Below are 23241 nucleotides of genomic sequence, written 5' to 3'. Positions count from 1 at the left end.
TAGGCATAGTCGACCTCTTCATTAAGACAGAGACTCTGATTAAGATTATAATCTTGTAAACATTTGATACAATCAAAATATATTTTGTAAACAGTCATCTATTACTCACACCCATAGTGTCATAGCGGCTGTCCCATCCGTGAGTTCCTCCCGAACACTGCGGTCCGCTGGAGCCATACCTGAACCCAGAAATCAGTCAAAAATGAAGGCAAACAAACACAAAAACAGAGTAAAAATAACAACTGAGATAGTGAATAACAAGTAAAAAGTCAAGGCAATGCAAAAATGTAGGATCATACATCCATCTTCCTAGAGCAAGATAACATCGACAGCAAAAAGCGAACGTTACGTTCTCTCAGATTATGTAATCATACTCAAAATCAAATGGAAGATCTGTGCAAACTAACGTACACTGATCGACTTTGCGTTTGCCTTTACCTCTCCTTTCAGTTGTGCAAACAGAAAAAGCACCCTATTACTAAGAATTTGAAGTAGAAGTCGCGTCAGCAAAAGCATTGAAAAAGATCGACAAGTACACTAACTATCCTCAGTTGTACTTGTAACGTTAGGACGTAAAACTTCTTTGAAAAGTTGAAACAGAAAGTGTCTTCGAAAAGAAGAGTTCCATGAAAATTGGCGCTACAAGTAAAGGGGAAAAACTCCGGTTAAAACCCCATATTCAAGCGTGCAACAGTCATCTCCCATGAAATAACATCGGCAATTTTCGTAACACTTCGGTGCCTCTCGTTCGCTTGTTTCCGGTACTGTCCGTATAGAGTATGACGTAATATTTCCGTAAAAATTCGGCCCCTTCCGTAAATGATCGTCTTTTTCCGTTCGGTCACTCTCGGTATCCTTCGTTCTTTTCCGTTCCTAATATGACGTTATAATTTTGTTCCTCTTCGGTCTTTTTCGGAACTCTTCGTAAGACGTATGACGTACGAATACATTAAATATCGGTGAATTCCGGAAATTGTGAAAGGGACACAACCAAGGAAAGACTGAGTTGCTGATTTATTTCCCTTAGACCGCAAAGGCAACATTGTTCCTTCACTTCACGCTTCTTTTTGTCGCCCAAAAGGTTGACTTTGAACCGTGTTTAAAAAAGTGAAAGATATTTCAAAATGATGAGATATTTGTAAAATTCTGGAATAAAAGCGTATAATGTTTGTTTGTTTACGGAATGATCGGCACTCAAGTCTGCTATGACCCGGTTATTTGCAATGTGTGTATGTGTGTGTGTGTGTGTGTATGTGTGTGTGTGTGTGTATGTGTGTGTATGTGTGTGTGTGTGTATGTGCGTGCGTGTGTGTGCGTGCGTGTTTGTGTGTGTGTGTGTGTGTGTGTGTATGAGTATGAGTGTGTGTGTGTGTGTGTGTGTGTGTATGTGCGTGCGTGTGTGTGCGTGCGTGTTTGTGTGTGTGTGTGTGTGTGTGTGTGTGTGTGTGTGTGTGTGTGTGTGTGAACAAAAACAACAAGAATGGTAGGTTATTGAAACACAAACATAACGTTCAATGACTAGTTAATTGTTCGACCCAAAGGTCTTTGAAGAAGACAGACACACACTTATAAAACAGATAACGAACTTATCTCAAGATCGTGTTGTTACTCGCTTGCAAAAAGCCGCCACATTTTCAAACAAATTGATTGAAATTCTGGTCAAGTGACCTTCGACAAAGTCAAGACTATGGGTCATCCTGAGGCTCAGGTCAAAATGAGTTCGGCTCATTCTATCCCTGACAGGATGCCTTGTTTTTTTCCCCTTGTCTGGCGAGGAAATCGATTTTTTTTATAACATATTTAGATCTTTTTATATTTAGTCAAGTTTTGACTAAATATTTTAACATCGAGGGGGAATCGAAACGAGGGTCGTGGTGTATGTGCGTGTGTCTCTGTGTGTGTGTGTGTGTGTGTGTGTGTGTGTGTGTGTGTGTGTGTGTGTATCTCTGCGTGTGTGTGTGTGTAGAGCGATTCAGACCAAACTACCCGACCGATCTTTATGAAATTTGACATGAGAGTTCCTGGGAATGATATCCCCGAATATTTTTTTCTTTTATTCGATAAATACTTTTGATGACGTCATATCCGGCTTTTTTGTAAAAGTTGAGGCGGCACTGTCACACCCTCATTTTTCAATCAAATTGATTGAAATTTTGGTAAAGCAATCTTCGACAAAGGCCGGACTTCGGTATTGCATTTCAGCTTGGTGGCTTAAAAATTAATTAATGACTTTGGTCATTAAAAATCTGAAAATTGTAATAATTTTTTTTATATAAAACGATCCAAATTTACGTTAATCTTATTCTACATCATTTCCTGATTCCAAAAACATATAAATATGTTATATTTGGATTAAAAACAAGCTCTGAAAATTAAAAATATAAAAATTATGATCAAAATTACATTTCTGAAATCAATTTAAAAACAATTTCATCTTATTCCTTGTCGGTTCCTGATTCCAAAAACATATAGATATGATATGTTTGAACAGGCTCGTCAGTTTCACTCCGTTATGCACAAGCGGCGGACTACGGTCATTGTGAAAAAATGCAGTGCGTTCAGTTTCATTCTGTGAGTTCGACAGCTACTTGACTAAATATTGTATTTTCGCTTTACGCGACTTGTTGTAATGTGTTATGGATGTAAGCAGATTCGCGATCGTCGATAATGATTTTTCATGGTGTTGTGTAATTTTTAAATTACAAAGGAATTTAATATGTACGACAGTTTCAAGCGAGCTATTTTTCGCTGCTGTATTTACTGTGCAAACAACTCTGAATATGGCAAAAGTGTCACGTGATAATCAACCGTTTGGTTTCGGCGCTCGCTGGAGCAGACGATTTTTTGACAGTGATGCAACCATATATTACGGCCTCCTTCCGGCAGCAGTCCCAAAATTTCGACTTGTTTTGACCTTGGAACGATGTCTTTATCATAACTGGGAAGAACAGAACAGAGATCACTGTCGAAGTCGGCCAATCTGCAATCATTATCGTCTCGCGAACCACTGCGCGCGAACAACATATGGGAGATAACTCTGTATTCTTGTTTTGATAGATTCACTGGCGTGGGACTTTAGCGACCGGTCAGAGGTACTAAAGCGATAGCGTAGACAGTATGGGTTTGCATTTCAGTTCGGAAGCTTAAAAATTAGTCAATTAGTTTGCTCATTAAAATTGTCATTAAAATCGAATTTTTGGTAAACGATAAAAATATGACTGCATTGTATTCCTCATCTTCTTTGGAATTCAAAAATATATAGATATGTCATGTTTACTCTAAAAATGAAAGAAAATAGGTTCAGTAAGTACTACGGTAGCATTGTACTATTTTATGATTCTGCTCAGTTCTCTTACCGTGCACTTGGGTTTATTATAGCATTTTCAACCCTGTCTATGATTTTCATAACAAAACAATTGTTTTCTTAGTCAGCCGCAACATTATTTTCATTTGAATAACCGTGTGACGAACAGCATTCACGAACCAAGAAAAAGCTCAAGCTGAATGCAAATCCGATTGAACACAAACATATACACACTCACACACGCATGCACGCACCCATGTACACACACACACACTCACACACACACACACGCACGAACGAACGAACACACATGGCACACACACACACACACATACACACACACACACACACACACACACACACACACACACACACACACACACACACACACACACACACATACACACACACACATACACTCACACAAACACTGAGGTGCTTGCACCTATGCCAGCACACACAAACACACACACACATACATATGATCCTCCTTCGACATTAAAACCCAAACACTCGAGAAAAAAACCAACCCATCGAAAAATAAGAAACAACAACAATCACACAACGAACGACATTGTAACTATTCACGGAATGACCTCCACAGCACCTCTACAATTGCGGGAAACTAATAAATACACCCAAACAATTCACGTCATCATCATTCACGACTGTCCCGTTAACCCGTCAACACGTACACCGCAAGGCGGAACGAACTTGGTCCTCTACAAGAACCATCAACCTGCGTGTGAGCGTGTCAGATAAAACAGCTACTGTAGCAGCCCTGCCTTTCATCACACACTGACCCTCTGAGGGGAGACAAGGTATGGCTGACCAGATTGACACAACATGTATCACGGGAAGCCACGACTTAAGTGCGACTATTTACAATGCATATAAGAGTACTTAGCATACTGAAGTGCGAGGATTTACAATACATTAGAGTACTTACTTACATACTTAGCATACTACACGTTGCCGGGCACGCTAGAATCTGAGTTGTGTGACATTTAATGTCTCATTACGGATATAACCCTCCTACCCCCCCCCCCCCCCCCCTTATACAATCCGCCCCGACATGTACGTCATAATACAATACTTTATGATTCTGCCCTCTTGTTACTGGGCGTAAAACGTCATGTCCACCATTAACTTGATTCATTTCCGTGACTCAGTGACCGGGTTGTGTACAGGTTGGTGCCATAAGTGATGCATAAGGTAAAACCATATATTTTCAACGATATTAAGATTTCAAGACTTGGATTGTAAAACATACTCTTCCTCTGTTGATCTTGCTTCTAGTCACGGCTGTGTTAATGTACATGGAAATAAGCACAGCAGATTTCAACAAACAGTCATCATTTTCGAATGTTTCAACCAGCACAGGAAAAAAGCTGCTGTTTTTACATTTAGTCAAGTTTTGACTAAATGTTTTAACGTAGAGGGGGGAATCGAGACGAGGGTCGTGGTGTATGTATGTGTGTGTGTGTGTGTGTGTGTGTGTGTGTGTGTGTGTGTGTGTGTGTGTGTGTGTGTGTGTGTGTGTGTGTGTGTGTGTGTCTGTCTGTCTGTCTGTCTGTCTGTCTGTCTGTGTGTGTGTGTGTAGAGCGATTCAGACTAAACTACTGGGCCGATTCTAATGAAATTTGACATGAGAGTTTCTGGGAATGATATCCCCAGACGTTTTTTTCTTTTTTTCGATAGATATCTTTGATGACGTCATATCCGGCTTTTTGTAAAAGTTGAGGCGGCACTGTCACACCCTCATTTTTCAATTAAATTGATTGAAATTTTGGCCAAGCAATCTTCGACGAAGGCCGGACTTCGGTATTGCATTTCAGCTTGGTGGCTTAAAAAATAATTAATGACTTTGGCCATTAAAAATCTGAAAATTGTAAAAAAATTTATTTGTTTTTAAAACGATCCAAATTTACGTTCATCTTATTCTTCATTATTTTCTGATTCCAAAAACATATAAATATGTTATATTCGGATTAAAAACAAGCTCTGAAAATTAAAAATATAAAAATTATTAATAAAATAAAATTTCCGAAATCGATTTAAAAACAATTTCATCTTATTCCTTGTGGGTTCCTGATTCCAAAAACATATAGATATGATATGTTTGGATTAAAAACATGCTCAGAAAGTTAAAACGAAGAGAGGTACAGTAAAGCGTGCAATGAAGCACAGCGCAATCGCTACCGCGCCAAACAGGCTCGTCACTTTCACTGCATTTTGCACTAGCGGCGGACTACGTTAAGTTTCATTCTGTGAGTTCCACAGCTTGACTAAATGTATTAATTTCGCCTTACGCGACTTGTTTGTACTTACCGAGCGCTCTTCCATCCGATACATTCAAAAGTCCGACTCAAAAATGGGCTAAACAGCCTTTAACTCATAATCGACAGGCTACCCCGACGAATGAAAATTGACGCTCTCACTGAGACTTTCTACATCTAGGGTTATTATTTAATCTTTCGCCCAACTCAAGCCGTTTGAACAGTTACGAAATATTCCCTTGGTTTCTCTTACACTTGGTTGCTGTTCTTGATTGAGGATTTTAGCTTTTCTCACCTGTACAGTAGGTTGTTTACACCTAACTGTCAGCTATTTACATTTCCTGGTCATGTTCATAAAACCACAAACACGCAGCAAAAAAACAACGAGAGACGACAATTATAAACATCTCGGACGAAAACGTCACATCATGTACTGTCACCAGGTGAAATTTTGTGAAGCTCCGATGTTTTGTTTCGACGAAGCGAAGTTTCGCGCGACGCTCCAAATTTCGGTTTGTATAGTAGTTTGCCGACGTCGAGTATGCATCAATTTTGTCATCCCTTTGTAGTTCCCTCTCCTGTCTTCGTTCTGCTCGCTGTCTTCATGGTAAACTGAGCCTTTCAGAGGTTTTGAACCCTCCTTCAGCAGCCAGTCGGACTACATAGGGTCAGAGACCGTAGATCACTCTATGATCTCTGATAGGGTGACCACTTTGCAATAACTGTGAATGTGAACTCACCTTGACACCACCCAGTGATCGTCCATTTTGACGACGACGTCATCGATGCGGATGTTGTTTGCGTAATGCAGACGTTTGGGGAGTTGAGCCTTGGGGTAGAGCGCCATGTGAAGGTGTCCTGACGCTCTGCGCACGATCTCCTCTGAAGACACTGGGGAATAAAAAAACAAACAAATCTCCCTTATAAAAAGCTGGCCTTCTTTTTCCTCAGACAGACAGACAGACAGACGGACAGACAGTAAGGCATTCTCTTTCTGTAATAAACAGACACACACACACACACAAACCCATAGACACACGGACACAGACACATAGATGCAGACACAGACACACACAGACAGAGAGACAGACAAACACACACACACACACACACACACACACACACACACACTAACACTAACACACACACATACGCACACACACTCAACCCCCCCCCCCCCACGCACACACACTCTACAAAAACCCACGATGAAGTGTGACTACATGACTCACGTGAGGGTGTATCCAGCACGGTGAAGTTGGGTCTGGTGTACCTGTAGGTGTTGCCGATCCTGCCCGAGGCGCTGGAGTACACGTACATACTGCTCAGCTCCGTGCGGTTGAAGAAATCAATCAGCTTCACCTGCCGGTCACACGATCGCTCCGACATTCCTGACCAACACAGCATAATGAAAGAAAATTAAACAGTGAGAAAGAAAAACAGATTAAGAATCTTCTTCTTCTTCTTCGTTTATGCGCTGAAACTCATGTTTTTGCACGAGTGGATTTTTACGTGAATGACCGTTTTTACCCCGCCATTCAGTCGGCCATACGCCGATTTCGGAGGAAGATAAGGAATCAAAACATTAGTCGACGAAAGACAGCCTTCGACTCCCTTCTCGACTCTTCTGCATAAACTTACACTAACCTTCATTCCCACGACCGAGAGAAAGAGAGGGAGAGAGAGGAAAGAGAGAGAGAGAGAGAGAGAGAGAGAGAGAGAGAGAGAGAGAGAGAGAGAGAGAGAGAGAGAGAGAGAGAGAGAGAGAGAGAGAGAGAGAGAGAGAGAGAGAGAGAGAGAGAGAACTGACCGTGGTCTGCGACAAGAAGCAAGTTCACGCTGTTGTATAGATCGTGGTCTTTGAGACCCTTCACCAGTTGTCCCACCACGCCATCCACCGTGCGTAGTGCTTCCAGCATCTGTCATCATCATCATCATCATCATCATCATCATCATCATCATCATCATCATCATCATCATCATGGTGTTTGTTTCCATTCAAAAAAATCTGTTCGTACACATTATAAGCGTTGACGTGGATGAAGTCGCAATTAAAGGCCCTGCTTGAATGTACAAACTAAAACTCCTGTTCAGAGGAACTGCAGTGATATTTCCCCGGACAACAGCAAATCAAGCTTAAAAGTGTGGGGGACTTCAAAACCTTCTAGACTAGAGCACCCCGAATCACGTACGTCGGTACACTTGCATCAAAACATATCGACTTTTGTTTTTCTAAACAACAAGTTTTGTCATTGTTACGACAATCACAAAACCATATTTTAGACACGATTCGCGTGTCCGACAAGACTCTATTTTCAACATTTAAGAATCTTTCAAGCAAACCTTAGAACTTCGAGTTGACAAAGATCCACGGAGAGTCGTGACAGCTGTATGACGACACAGATGTTTATACATTTATCAAGGCCGTCATGAAGACCCGCGACGTCAGCGATAACAAGCTGGTTGGGTGTCATTTATAACATCCCGATGTCGACTGGAGACGCAGGTAGTTTAACAATTCCCCGAGTATTGCTAGGATACGATCACTGGTACCTCCCTGAAGGCAAACTAGTCCAAAGATAACCGATGCACCAACGACTTTCGATTCCAGTTTAGAAACCAGCGGCTCGATCGATCCCGCTAATCATTATAATCGGCAGAATGGACTGCACTGTGATGGCTGGACCTGCGATTAGTGGTGGGAGGTTTCCAATAAAAATGTTTCTGTCTGTCACTTCATGATTTTCTCTTAGTCTTTTGCTAATTTGTGGTTGTTTTTCTTGTCATTGTTGCTATAGCTTTTGTGTGTGTGGGAAGGACAATTGACAAGAACAAACACAAAAAACACAAAAATGAGAGAACAAGAAGAAGACAAAACTTACATGATTCAATGCAGCAGCCATATTCAATAACGTTAGCATCTTCCGGACACAGACAATATAAATACGGCTGAAAACGGACAATGCGTACCCAAACACACAACTCGATCGGCCGCCAACAGAGCATGCTATGTTCATAATCTATCTGATCATAACACAGAAAAGCGTTGGTCCTTCTTTCTTGAACGAGGGACAGGACACTCTGAGTCTGAACTTCTGGGCGCCATGTATCTAGGGAACGGCAAATTTGGCTCTGTTGAGGAAGGGAATCCCAGGTGCTCGTATTTTCGCACAGCGACTAGACCTCAATCTCGTTTCCTACCAATGACTGGATTAAGTTGTCCTTTTCTCTCTACTCCCTCAGTAACCTCTCACAGAGTATGGCTGGAATGAAACATTGGCCAACATCCTTGTTTTGAGCGACACAAAGAACAGCCTGGCGAGTCTATTTTTTGCCGGTTTTCGCAGAATGTGCGTCTTTTTGAAGTTCGAACACCTCAGTTTTTAAAGCAGCGACAAAGAGAGGGGGATCGACATCACAGCATAGCTTGTTGAAATACATCATCATCGCTGTACTGCCCACCTCTTCTGCATAGTATTTCATCAAGGAAAACTGTGGTAAAGTGGTCTTAGAAGGCCGTTCCAAGTCAGTATTGTGCAATCTCCAACGTGGTATTAGAAGGCCGTTCCAAGCCAGTATTGTGCAATCTCCAACGTGGTCTAAGAAGGCCGTTCCAAGTCAGTATTGTGCAATCTCCAACGTGGTCTAAGAAGGCCGTTCCTAGTCAGTATTGGGCAATCTGCAACGTGGTCTAAGAAGGTCGTTCCAAGCCAGTATTGTCCAATCTCCAACGCGGTCTAAGAAGGCCGTTCCTAGTCAGTATTGTGCAATCACCAAAAACCAGTGCGTCAGTTTCCACGATAGCAAACCTAGCACCCTCGGAGGACAACTTAACCATGCCTATGACTAAGTTAAATGCGACCCTTCCTAATCTTACGACAGCTATATCTAACTACTCAAGGTCTTCGGCGTCATACAGCCCTGACCTTGAACTTCAGCAGAACCTGCAGCGCTACGCTTATGGTTATGTCATGCTGGTGACCTGTGTGTGCGGTATCCTTGGCAACCTGCTGGCCTTGACTGTGCTCTCCAGAAGGTCAATGAGGTCATCCAACACCGCCACATACCTTCGCTGCCTGGCTGTTGCTGATGCTTTTGTACTTGTGTTGGCGATCTTCAGGTAGGCAGCTCAGTGTGTTTCTTGTGGCAATACCATGTTGTTGTGGCGCTATTGATGTAAGCATCTCTGTTTTCTTCTCTCAGCATTAACGAGGTACGGTCTTGATTTGACGTCATTCAGCTAAGAATCTCAGCGTTTCTTGTTATTATTTTAGCAAACTTCTTTTTTGTCTCGCAGAACACCTTAGGTTGTTGAGAGCCAAGTGGCTATTGACGACTGCACACACGGTGTTATGCTAGCCACCTGTAAGGTCGTTGTCTTACGTAAGCTATCTTCAAGTTATACGTTAGCGCTTTCACTTACTTATTGACGCTTGCACTATTGAGTTGGGGAATGTTCAGGTTGGTATTTTTTTATCATGTCACTGACACTTGTACGCTATTCTAGCCATCTCCAGGCTGGGATCTTTTGGTTATGATATCGATCGTTAGAATTACCTGGAGCAGATAGGGCATCTTGCTCGCAATACAAAAAACTCAACGTAGGAATGTAAACCAGACTATTGGAGTTTGGTATGTGGTAGATGTAGATGATGTTATTTTATTTTACCATTTCTTTGAAGAACAAACAAAATACTGATAATCTGATTATGTTGTTCGTTGTTGTTATCAACTATTTTCAGAAATAAAAACCAAGAATTGGTATGTTGTTTGAACGTTAAATTATTGACCCAAAAACATGTTACGTTCACATATATTTCGATTCATTGGTCGTTTAAAATGTTCATCTGCTTGCAAGAAAAGCGACGCAATCTGTCCTTCTTGCAAGCAGCTGAACATTTTGTCAGACAAGTTTTCTGTATAATTAGTATGTGTTCATCTGTGCACTTAAAAGACCGCTGGCTCGACATATCTGTGAACGAAAAGTTTTCTTTTGTCAATAATTAAACGTTCCAACAACATACCTTTCTTGTTTTTTGATTCTGAATTTTGGAACGTTGGCAGTCTAGTTACTTTAGAATGTCAACTATTTCCAGGTACCGCAGTTACTACATCTTGCTATCAGAGCAGCAGGTAATCCGGATGGTCACCAATTTTGACCGCTACGTACAGGTGTACCTGGTTCCCTTCTTCTGGATCTTCCTGGGTGTGTCCAGTTTCATCACGCTCAGTCTGTCCTTGGAAAGGTCAAGTGCACTTTGCCGTTTTGTAATGACCAAGCTGACTGTATTGGTTTAACTCTCTTTCTGCTGCCATAGCAATCGCGTGTAGTGGGGCCCCATTTGTAAGCCTTAACCAAATCTGAGAATATTAGGTATTTCAAAGGAGGGAGTCCTCAAACGGTGGTAAATCTACAGAGGTAATGAACAGAAAATCTAAAAAAAACAAGGTCTTAATTAAAAAGAGGCTAGCCTTAAATTGGGGGTGGGGGTGGGGGTCTTAAAAGGGGGGTTCCACTGTAATACAAAACACATTTTGTACAGTACATGGACATGACTGTATTCTGCAGTGAAAATTTGTTGTTTTTCCTGGTATTCGTCTGACAAAGTTGACTTTATTGGTTTTTATATTTCTGCTGAGTGATTGATTGCATATGAATAACACAACAGTACAATTAATAGATTTGTAGCAACATGTGTTCATCGCCCGATACAGCTTAGTCGCTGGATGAACAAAGGATGAACAAAGGCATTAGTGGCGTTGCTGGCAGGTGTCCTTTTTCATAAATGTGGCTGTAAATTATATATATGATCTCCGTACCATTCAAAGATACTCGGCCTCAACAGACAATTACCGAAAACAACGGGTTTGTATGGGTTGTGACCTTTTCTTGCAAAACCTCGTACAAACATTGGAGGGGCCAATCACAAGCGAGGGGTGTGAAGGAAACACGTGCGTGTTTCCACGTGTTTCTGGCACACCCCTCGCTGAGGTCACTCTCCCACAACCCATAAAACCCGACGGAGTTATTTTCGGAATTCGTCTATTGGCACCCCAACTTCCCATACACTTGCTCGAAGTTTGGACGGCTACGTCCTCTCCATAAACACCGTGTTTTTCTGCTACCCACAGATACCCGGCCTCAATTGGCACCCCAACTTCCCATACACTTGCTCGAAGTTTGGACGGCTACGTCCTCTCCATAAACCCCGTGTTTTTCTGCTACCCACAGATACCCGGCCTCAATTGGCACCCCAACTTCCCATACACTTGCCCGAAGTTTGGACGGCTACGTCCTCTCCATAAACCCCGTGTTTTTCTGCTACCCACAGATACCCGGCCTCAATTGGCACCCCAACTTCCCATACACTTGCCCGAAGTTTGGACGGCTACGTCCTCTCCATAAACACCGTGTTTTTCTGCTACCCACAGATACCCGGCCTCAATTGGCACCCCAACTTCCCATACACTTGCCCGAAGTTTGGACGGCTACGTCCTCTCCATAAACACCGTGTTTTTCTGCTACCCACAGATACCCGGCCTCAATTGGCACCCCAACTTCCCATACACTTGCTCGAAGTTTGGACGGCTACGTCCTCTCCATAAACACCGTGTTTTTCTGCTACCCACAGATACCCGGCCTCAATTGGCACCCCAACTTCCCATACACTTGCTCGAAGTTTGGACGGCTACGTCCTCTCCATAAACACCGTGTTTTTCTGCTACCCACAGATACCCGGCCTCAATTGGCACCCCAACTTCCCATACACTTGCCCGAAGTTTGGACGGCTACGTCCTCTCCATAAACACCGTGTTTTTCTGCTACCCACAGATACCCGGCCTCAATTGGCACCCCAACTTCCCATACACTTGCCCGAAGTTTGGACGGCTACGTCCTCTCCATAAACCCCGTGTTTTTCTGCTACCCACAGATACCCGGCCTCAATTGGCACCCCAACTTCCCATACATTTGCCCGAAGTTTGGTCGACTACTCCCCCTCTCCATAAACACCGTCTTGTTCTGCTACAAACGGTGCCCGCACCTCAAATTCTTAAACACCTATTTCGACGGCTTCGTCTTCTCCATAAACACCGTATTTTCTCTGTGAACCCCAGATACTCTGCCTCCATTGGTACATCAACCCATATATCTGCTCTAAGTTTGGACAGCTGCATCCTCTCGATAAACATCGTCGTCTTTTCTCTGCATAAACATAGTCTTTTCTTTGCATAAACATAATCTTTTCTCTGCATACACATCGTCTTTTGTCTGCATAAACATAATATTTTCTCTGCATAAACATCGTCTTTTCTCTGCATAAACATCGTCTTTTCTCTGCATAAACATCGTCTTTTCTCTGCATAAACATCGTCTTTTCTCTGCATAAACACCGTCTTTTCTCTGCATAAACATAGTCTTTTCTTTGCATAAACATAATCTTTTCTCTGCATACACATCGTCTTTTGTCTGCATAAACATAATCTTTTCTCTGCATAAACATCGTCTTTTCTCTGCATAAACATCGTCTTTTCTCTGCATAAACATCGTCTTTTCTCTACATAAACATCGTCTTTTCTCTGCATAAACATAATCTTTTCTCTGCATAACACCGTCTTTTCTCTGCTTAAACATAATCTTTTCTCTGCATCGTTTTATCTCTGCATAAACATCGTCTTTTCTCTGCCTAAACACCGTCTTTTCTCAGCATAAACACCGTTTTTTCTCTGCATAAACACCGTCTTTTCTCTACAGAACACCCTGTTTTCTTTGCATAAACACCGTCTTTTTTCTGCATAAACATTGTCTTTTCCCTGCAAAAACATCGTCTTTTCTTTGCATAAACATCGTCTTTTCTCTGCATAAACATCATTTTTTTCTCTGCATAACACCGTGTTTCTCTGCTACCCACAGATACCTAGTGGTCCGCTGGCCCTTCACGCTGAAGAAGTCGTGCCGCGTGGGCACAGTGAGGGGCTGCACGGCTGTGGCCATCATGGGCGTCGTCATGGTGACGCTGCCCCAGTTCTTCTGCTACAAGGTCAAGCGCCTGGAGTTCCGGGGCCTGCAGGTGGTGGCTGTGGTTCTGGACAATGGTCACTTCCAGGCCAGGGCCTACCTGAACGTGTACTACCACTTCCTGCTGCCCATCGTCTGGTACATGCTGCCCTGGCTCATTGTCGCGGTCGTCAACACCCTACTTGCATTACAGGTGACCTGTCCGTTTAGACCGTCAAAGCCACAGGTGACCTGTCCGTTTAGACCGTTAAATTCACAGGTGACCCGTCTGTTTAGAACGTGTAAGCCACAGAAATCTACAGATAATCGTGGGGTGGCATTCGCTGTGAAGCTTTTCTCGATTCAGTACATAAAGGCCTACGAACTCTTAACTCAGACGCTAAGAAAACATTTTCGGTACTAGTTGAGAACCTTGGGACACATCTGTTTGCTTGATAGGTTAAAGAAAAATGTCTTCAGTTGAAAAACATTATTTGAAAAAAGGGTGAAAGCGATATTTGTCCGTCGCCAAAGCAGCTTAAAAATCTGATGCATCTTCTGTGGAAGCATAGGCGCATTAGATAGCGCCCGGCTCAGCCTTGAAGACATTACAGTCAGTTCTCGTTTTTGTTTCAGGGACGGGCTCCCAAACTAGCCGTGGTAAATGTAAAATGCCTATCGCAAAGATGTAGTTGCGACCTAAATGTTCAAAAGAGCTTGATTACTTGTTACTAACTCTTTTTGATAACGAATGCTATGTTAGATAAGACGCCATTTAACCGCGTTAAAGAAGGGTTGCTGTTCTCCCCAAACAACGTTTTTTTTTCGTTCACCCCTCCTCCCCCTGGACCCTGCATATACTGGCATTCCATAAACAGTCATTCCACCGCCTCATCCTACGACCATTTTTCGCATTTGTGCGTCGCATAGCATAGCAATTTATGTAGCGACATTGGACGTATCCCGTAGACTGGAATAAATAACATCACGACATTCCTCTCTGTTCAGGTCCAGAAGTCGTCCAGAATCCGAGTTGGAGTCCCCAACAGTCTGAACCCCAACCGTAACCTGTCCATGCTCATTATTCTGATTGTTGGAGTCTACATGGTGTGTCACTTTCCCAGGTTAGTCCACTGTCACTCGACAGTCTGACAATTTTGCGTACCGATGTCGTCGTGGATTTTGGGCGTCACTCGATTCATGGCGATTTTGATGTATTTGTGTTTTAGACTTAGTAAATCCTTGCCCATGAGAAATATTCTGTTAAAATACGATTGACAATGCATGATCTAACATTCTTTAATCTTTCTATCTATACCAGGAATAAATATAAAAACTATTTCATCGTAAAAATAATCAGTTGTGTCATTCTCCTGAATAGCTGTTTAATAGGAGTTAAGCAAAAATTCCACGACGACGTCGATACATTATAAACACTGTGAGAGACTAAGGCTATACTCCCTGCTTCCATTATCATAGCGAGTTCTGTAGTTTGTATGACCGCATGTGGGTGTCATAATCAGTTAATCAGTTAATACAGTTAGAAAAGAGCCTGTGAACCCATGTGGAAGGCAGAGACAAAGTTTGAGTCGTAAAATCGGGATTTCATTTCTTTTCAGCTTTTTTTCCCCCCAGAATTTGAGTAAGCGGAAACTTTTTACGATAAATGAAATTTGAGGTTCGGTAACCCAGAGTACTTTTTTTTACTTGAGTCTGAAGTCTGATTTGTAGAGGAGTACATCGGTCGTGCAATAAATGAATGCACGGAGAAAGGAATCTTGTTCCTGTCATTTAAAAATGACGCATGAAACTGCATACATCGTTCCTTCCCAATGTCTTTTTCCCACTGTTCCAGATGTATCTTAGCGTTGCACTGCTTGGTCAACGACTGCTCGTCAAGCAGCGAGGGGGAGGACATGCACACCAGAACGTTTTACATCATCACCGCCATCGCTGAAATCCTCAACATCCTTAACAGCTGCCTCAACATTGTCGTCTATTGCGTCACAGGTGCCAGCTTCCGCAGAGAGGTGAAACAGATACTGTTCTGCAGGTATGGACTTGTTTCTTCTTGTTATTAGTTCATTTTGGTCACGTATGTTTGTTGGCACAGCACCATGTCACTGTGAAAATGGCATCAGGAAATCAACTTGTTTCATAACACCGTAATGACATGGAATTGTTAATATTATCAAAACATTGTCAGCCAACTTCTCGACAGCTTACTGATAACTTTAAATTAGTTTGTTTTTTGATAGACAGGGGTACACTTTTCCATTGGGCAAGTAGCCCAATACAGCAGGGGGACACTTTTCCATTGGGAAAATAGCCCAATACAGCAGGGGGACACTTTTCCATTGGGAAAATAGCCCAATACAGCAGGGGGACACTTTTCCATTGGGAAAATAGCCCAATACAGCAGGGGGACACTTTTCAATTGGGAAAATGGCCCAATACAGCAGGGGGACACTTTTCCATTGGGAAAATAGCCCACTACAGCAGGGGGACATTTTTCCATTAGGATAAATAGCCCAATGCAGCAGGGGGACACTTTGTCACTGGGAAAACAGCAGTACCTTTTTAATGCTATGGAAAGCGAAATATTGTATTGTGATAATTTCCAAGGTCGTGCCGCAAGACGACAGTTCCACCCCCAACGCACCAGTCAGTGCACGTGTCGCTGCGACATGTACCGGCCACCCCCATCAACATCCGCAGGTCGTTCAACATGTCCTGCAAGGAGCTGCAGCTCACCCGGAGCCGCGTCCAGCTCCGATCACCTCAAGGCTCTCAAGGTGACCTTCAGGCAGCAGATACTACAGCCAGTGCTGCCGGCTGCCATGGGTACCGCCAGTCGTCTTTTGTCTCTCTTGAACAGTGCGCGGGTTCGCCTGTTGGTTCTAGATCTTTTGATCAAAACTGCGAACACTATTCTCAAGAAGACCGTTTCGGATGTTCTCCGGATGCCTGCGCTGAATCTGACAGGAAGTCTATGTCATATCAACGGCATCCTGGGAAAAAACAGACGACGACTTTTGCTAATGCTCCAGTAAATCTGGCGTTTTCTGTACAAGAATTCAAGAGCAGTACGGCAAATGTAACGGATGCTCTTGACAATAACACTTATTGTCTTGCGAAACATGAATATTCTCGAAAATCTGGAAGGTTGTCTGATTCAGACAATGACTTCAGAGCTCTCCCTGACAAAGATATTCAAATATTCACAGTGATGCCAGCTTCTAGTCCTTCACCTTCTGAATTGCAGGACCGAACCCAAGTCCCTGAGGCGAAGGAGAATTTGATGGATGGAACTGGGAGAGGTGACTTGTTTGATGCTTAAGAACTCAGAAAGCGAACTCCAATGCAGCTTCAACGAATTTCGATGTGCAGCGTTGACGTTCAGCTCCTACTTTTTAAATAATGTAAGCTATTCATTTAAAAATCGTTCAGTTTGTAAAGGATTTGGGTGTTTTGAGAAGAACAAAAAGCAGGTATAAATACGCTAAAAAGGAAACAAAATCAAAGCAGAAACAAATTGGGCCGAGCTAAAACAGCACTAACAAACAACGAACGATACGAGAAATGAAAACCAACCATGAAACTACCCGCCTCTCAATTTAAATAAACACACAAACATTAAGTCACTTTGATTAGTAAGGGAAAACAAACTCAAACAAAAGAATAGCCTACTGTATAATAATAAAACATGATAGTACAACAACAATCCATCCATCCATCCCTCAATCCATCCATCCATCTATCCATCCACCCACCCGTCCAAAAACAAAACGAAACAAAATAATATTCTACTGTACAGTAATAAAACATGAAAGTACAACAGCAATCCATCAATCCGTCCATCAATCCATCCATCCATCCATTCATCCACCCGTCCGCAAACCAAACGAAGCAAAATATTAAACCACTGTACAAAAAACATGAGAGTACAGTACAACAACAATCCATCTGTCCATTCATCCATCTACCAATTCATCCATCCATCCATCCATCCATCCATCCATCCATCCATCCATCCATCCACCAATTCATCCATCCATCCATCAATCAGTACCTCAGGTGTAGGTCCCGGCCCCTTGATGTGTCCGGTGTGGTCAGGCTCGTTGAAGTAGAGAGTGATTAGGTCAGGGCGAGTGTCCGCGGGACTGGTCAGCCACCCCAACACCGTGTCCACCCGTTCACTAAATGGTACGCTTCTGTTACGGTCAAAAGATCGGAAAAGTATAAACAAATATTGTAAGGTATTAAAGTGTACCGAAAAGCTGGAGGTGTCGGTTATGGTGTGTGTGTATGTGTGCGTGTGCGTGTGCGCGCGCGCGCGCGCGTGTGTGTGTGTGTGTGTGTGTGTGTGTGTGTGCGAGCGTGCGTGCGTGCGTGCGTGTGTTAGGTATGAGAAAAAAAAATCTACTCACGTGTTATATTTCCTGTATTCATTCGGAAATTCGCCTGAAAATTATCAGGAAAGAAAATGTGAACAACGACAAGTACAAAAAGAACCAGACCCAAGACAATACAACGGGATAAACTAACAAGTCGCATAAAGCAATATCAAAACATTTTGTCAATGTGTGACCTAAACGAATGAAATTAAACACCAGATTTTTCACCGAGACTAGCAAGTTCTGGGCTGGCCGAAACCATTCTACTCAGACCGCGCAGTCAAGTTTTCAATGGTCTCAGTAAAAGGAAACTGTTCGCCTAATTTGGATAAAACATTTTTTCTTTAGACATGAGCACTCTCTCAGAACAAACATAACATATCCATATAGATTTGGATTCAGATAATACGAAATACAATAACATTATGTTTTGTCTGTCATTGCAATTTTATTGTTGGGTAGAATTTCCCTTGAAGAATTAATTAATCAAGTTTCTAAATGAATGAATACATTTTCTTAGTTTTTAAGCTTGAATGCAATCCAATAGTCCAGACCCAGTCAAAGAATGTTTGACCAAAATTTCTATGGATTTTACCCCAAAACTTCGGTTGCCACAGTGTCACCTAAACCTTTTCTTAAACGTTTGATTTGACGTCATTAAACTTAGACAGTCCATATTTTCAGAGTACGATCACTTTGACCTCTTCTGACAAAATACTAACAATATGTTAGCGAAGTCGACTTTTGGGGTCAACTGCTGTAATATAATCTTAAGAACTTTATCCTTCCTTCAAGGGGTCAAAGGGCATGTCCCTTTTGAAAACTTTCCAGACCTCCTACCTAGCCCCTTGCCCCAGATAAAAATATTTGTAAAGATTTTAGTCAAGCAGTATGTAAGAAATGTTAAGTCCTTTGTACTGGAAACTTGCATTCTCCCAGTAAGGTAATATATTGTACTGCGTGGCAAGCCCCTAGAGCAATTTTTTTATTAGTGCTTTTGTGAACAAGAAACAATTAACAAGTGGCTCTATCCCATCTCCCCCCCTTTCCCCGTCGCGACATAGCCTTCGTGGTTGAAAACGACGTTAAACACCAAATAAAGAAAAAAGATAAAAATAACAAGGTCACACTTAATGTGGTTATGAAATTACAGTATATTATATATAATAGCATTATACTGTCATCCAGACATGGTCTATGTGGCTGTCAAGGTCGTAACCTCCCTGAGTTTGATGGACACGGTTGGAATGCGGTTGACTTTGATGTACGGGTGAGCTATCGGGATAACAGGCCGGATCTTGTCACGGTTGGACAGATTTGCATAAGTTGAGGCATGCGTACCTTTGAATGTTTTGTACCTGTTGTGTTATTTTAATAGGCTCTTCAATGCAAGGGTTTGGACACTTTCTGAATACACATGTAAGTAGGGAATTAAGTTAAGTCTCGAGGAACCATCAAGCAAGCACTGAGAGACACAACAAAATGGCGACGAGGATGGATTTTACACCATTCCTGTTTATATTCTGTTAGTTTGTTTTGCCTATATTTTATATCTTTCTTGTTGCTTGTTTAGCTCGTACAGCGCGAGTTCATTACTTACACCAGTATTTGACATGCGACAAATGTTGCATTTGTCGATTTACAAACACAAATAAACACTGAATCGATAAAGCATCAGGCAAATTGTAAAGAAAACATGAGTTAGATCTCCCTCCTACAAAGGGATATGTAACACATACAGTCTTAGCTGTCATATATACAATTTGTGTGTGTTAGTAGCTTTGTTTTTGGACAAAAACTAGTCCGTTTTAAACGTCAGACTTAGCGTAAACGCAACCAAAAGTGTAAACAAACAGAAGAAAATAATCTAACGGTGTAGGCGTTTGTGCGTCTGCAATTATTTTGACATATGCAAGTTATCCGGAGAGGGTAAATGCATCGAATGAAATTGTTTCGAGCGCTCTAGCACCGTTACTAAGAGCCGGTCCATATAACGGCCCTTCCTCTACATCACAATCTTGCTTCTTGATTGATTGCGATAACGTGTACATGGACACAGTTTCCAGAAAATGTCATCCATCAACAGGTGTCATGATTGCCCTGTCCAGCAAACGAAACAAGAAGCTACTTACCCTCTGCTGACCTTAACAGGAAGAACATATATCAAGCTGACCAGGAACTGAGAATGAAGTAATTATGACACATCCATGCGTCAAGACTGGCGTAGGAAAGCCTTCCTCCCATTCCTGGTCAGTCAGTCTATAAATCTACGCCATTTTTATCGTCGTGGCGTACCTTAACCGAGTTCTGCTAGTCAAGCGGTATTTAATGCAGCAGGATTAACCCCACGTCAAATGACATACAAGGACACATGCACTCAGGTCAGCGTATGAACAACACGATTTGAAGATACGTTGAACGGGACAGGGCTGCCCAGGTGAAAAAGTACCAAATAGTATACTATAGTATAAAGTAAATTGTAGTATACTATAGTAAATGTACCGTGTACTATAGTACCAATTTCATAGTACTATAGTATACTATAGTAAATGTACCATGTACTATAGTATGTACTATAGTACACTATAGTACATGGTACTGAGTACTATGGTACTGTGAAGTAAATGTACCATGTACTATAGTACAAACTTTAGTACTATAGTACGACGTACTTTGTACTATGGTACATTGTGGTACACTGGGGTACTTTGTACTATGGTACTGTGAACAACACTATGGTACATTTTTAAAATGATATAACTTATTAGTACCATAATTGTTTTTCTTTGAAATATAATTTAAAAAACAACATGTTTTTTAAATTTGTTTTATATCACCAGTTGTGCATGTAAACGTGTTGCGTGTGTTTTTACAAGCTAGTCATACATATAAGCTTTGTTGTGTTGTGTGTGTGTGTGTGTGTGTGTGTGTGTGTGTGTGTGTGTGTGTGTGTGTGTGTGTGTGTGTGTGTGTGTGTGTGAATTAAGCCGTTTGTTAGAGATGACATTAGATATTTTCAAACCATGGAGTGGACACAAGACGTACTCACCCGCAATCTTGACGTCCGATCCGACCCAAAAGTAGCAAGCACTTTTCTTCCCTTGCCGCTTGACTGTCAGCCAGATCTGTTCCAGCACGAACAATCACAAACTGGAAGTTACGACCTAAAGGACTTCTTAACCAGGTAAAAGTAAGCTTGTGACAAGAAACTTGTCAGGAGCGGACACCTCGGGAATTAACCAACAATGTCCTGTTCCTAAAAGTATTCCATTCTGACATTAAACCAGCTGAAACCCAAACACGGAGAGACAAAAGAAATAATAACAAGGTAAATTGACTGATTTTTTCTTGACTTGTTACGCCCTATGAGAGTCATTCAGAGTCAATACACATTTTTCTTTTTCTCCGTTCTAAAGCAGGTCATTAAACACGTATATAAGGATCCCGTAAACCGGACTACCGAGAGATAGCTTTACTGTTGCAATGAGCGCGTGAACATGGAAATAACAAAATCTAAACAGAAATTAAATTTGTATGCACTAGATACAATCTAAACTGAAGTGTTCACACACATTTTGTAACCACAGTTTTGAAGACAGTGGCGGGCGCAGTGGCGTGGTGGTAAGACGTCGGCCTCCTAATCGGGAGGTCGTGAGTTCGAATCCCGGTCGCTGCCGCCTGGTGGGTTAAGAGTGGAGATTTTTCCGATCTCCCAGGTCAACTTATGTGCAGACCTGATGGTGACTTAACCCCCTTCGTGTGTATTTAGTGCATAACATTCTATTTTTAGTTTAAAACAAATTTTGCCATTAAAACTCTCAAATGTACAGCAGTGGAACACTATTAGCAACTGGTCTACCTAGGTAACTCATTTTCACGTCGCTGAGAATGCTGACAATGACAATGACAATGACAATGACAATTCTGTATTTTTTTAGGGTAACAAAAATAAGCATAGATAGATATGCTTTTTTTTGCATCTGGCCCTCGCCCTAAAGAGGGACTAATCTACTTTTACTACAACTACTAAAATTAAGATATAAAAAAAATCGATATGCCGTCATTTTAAAGACAATATCCTGTTTCCAATGGTTTGAGGCGAGTGTTTGTGTATCAGGTTGGAAAAGTGTAACGACAGATTAGGGGCAACAACTATCTCATATAAGCTTACTTACCGGTTCCCCACCGTACCATCGTGGTTTGGAGGCCTCGGGTGATCCTAGACTGTAGAGCCGTTGGAAGTTGGCGTCGAACATCTTATTGTCCACGATACCGTGAGACTCTGGGTAGAGCCCCTGCACGAGGGAGAAAATAACATTATGTGCCACCTTTGCTCTGAGAGTTTTACTCCTGTTTGAATCTGGTGTGTCCGTGTGTGTGTGTGTGTGTGTGTGTGTGTGTGTGTGTGTGTGCGTGTGTGTGTGTGTGTGTGTGTGTGTGTGTGTGTGTGTGTGTGGACACGGACAATGCGATTACGTGACATGCAACCGGACAGAAACTGTCAGACCAGAAAGTTCTTCGTTCTTTTCTGAGACACAGACCTTTGAAAGTAAACTTCACCGATCCGACACGGACCTCAAAAACACTCATATCTTGCTAGTCTTTTTAAAAAAATCAGTTGTTTGGCATAGAATAAGACCAACCCCCCTCCACAGGGACCCACACCAAACATCCACAGCCCGTGTGCTCTCTGTGTAGAAAAGGGATTCTTTCTGTGAATTGATTTCATAATGTACACCAGTGATTGTGTGTGAAATGACTTCAACAAACTAAACAATCAACTTGCAGAGAGAGTAGCCAGGCTGTTAATTTGTGATACGTGTCCAAGTGGAGGAATGTTCCTCACCCCATGTAAAAGTCTGGCCAGATCTGTGATGGTCTGTCAGCTGTAAGTTCACGAGAAGGACTGTGCCTTTAAACGCTCAATTCGTGAATCAAGTCCACCAGAACTCAGTGTAGCAGGAAGAAGAAAGAAGAAATTTAAGGGGCTTATTGTCCGTCAGGTCTTAATTGCCTATATTGGACATGAATTGGTTTATACGAAAACAAAAAAGGTGGTCAAAAGAGGGAGGATGACGGGAGTGGGGGTGATAAGATATTTAAGAGGATCTGTTAAGATTGGATAAGGTCGAGTACTTTGTATCACCTGAATATAGGTGGGATCCACATACGTATTCTGGGGGGATGGGACGATAAAAACGAGTGTTTATTTCATCCAATTGATGTTTAAAAGTTATAAAAGTCAAAGCCACATTTGATTAATAC

General features: G+C 42.1%; 2 protein-coding genes across 3 annotated transcripts in view; one reads left to right on the top strand and one right to left on the bottom strand.

The window, feature by feature from the left end:
* LOC138967118 (uncharacterized) overlaps nt 1–23241 on the bottom strand; it is a 140468-nt gene that overhangs the window by 78514 nt on the left and 38713 nt on the right. For both annotated transcript variants that reach the window (XM_070339598.1, XM_070339597.1), the window contains 8 exons: nt 22152–22271; nt 21026–21101; nt 18010–18043; nt 17652–17793; nt 7394–7502; nt 6816–6974; nt 6324–6474; nt 110–179 (listed from right to left, as the gene is read on the bottom strand). In XM_070339598.1, the coding sequence (XP_070195699.1) occupies nt 110–179; nt 6324–6474; nt 6816–6974; nt 7394–7502; nt 17652–17793; nt 18010–18043; nt 21026–21101; nt 22152–22271 (861 nt within the window). The remainder of the gene's footprint in view (nt 1–109; nt 180–6323; nt 6475–6815; nt 6975–7393; nt 7503–17651; nt 17794–18009; nt 18044–21025; nt 21102–22151; nt 22272–23241) is intronic.
* LOC138967122 (somatostatin receptor type 2-like) lies at nt 9394–17596 on the top strand. The gene is made up of 6 exons (XM_070339604.1): nt 9394–9703; nt 10680–10829; nt 13496–13793; nt 14588–14703; nt 15435–15632; nt 16205–17596. The coding sequence occupies exons 1-6, from the start codon at nt 9420–9422 to the stop codon at nt 16917–16919; spliced, it is 1761 nt and encodes a 586-aa protein (XP_070195705.1). The 5' UTR covers nt 9394–9419; the 3' UTR covers nt 16920–17596.

Source organism: Littorina saxatilis, linkage group LG5 (assembly GCF_037325665.1).
Source record: "Littorina saxatilis isolate snail1 linkage group LG5, US_GU_Lsax_2.0, whole genome shotgun sequence".
Taxonomy (NCBI): Eukaryota; Metazoa; Mollusca; class Gastropoda; order Littorinimorpha; family Littorinidae; genus Littorina; species Littorina saxatilis.
This window is presented reverse-complemented; position numbering and strand designations above follow the sequence as displayed.

Bases quoted from the DNA above. Each gene is read 5' to 3' on its own strand.
- LOC138967122 (XM_070339604.1), top strand. From the start codon at position 9,420: ATGCCTATGACTAAGTTAAATGCGACCCTTCCTAATCTTACGACAGCT. The intron at 9,704-10,679 runs GTAGGCAGCTCA...AACTATTTCCAG, and splicing joins CTTGTGTTGGCGATCTTCAG to GTACCGCAGTTACTACATCT. The intron at 15,633-16,204 runs GTATGGACTTGT...ATAATTTCCAAG, and splicing joins AAACAGATACTGTTCTGCAG to GTCGTGCCGCAAGACGACAG.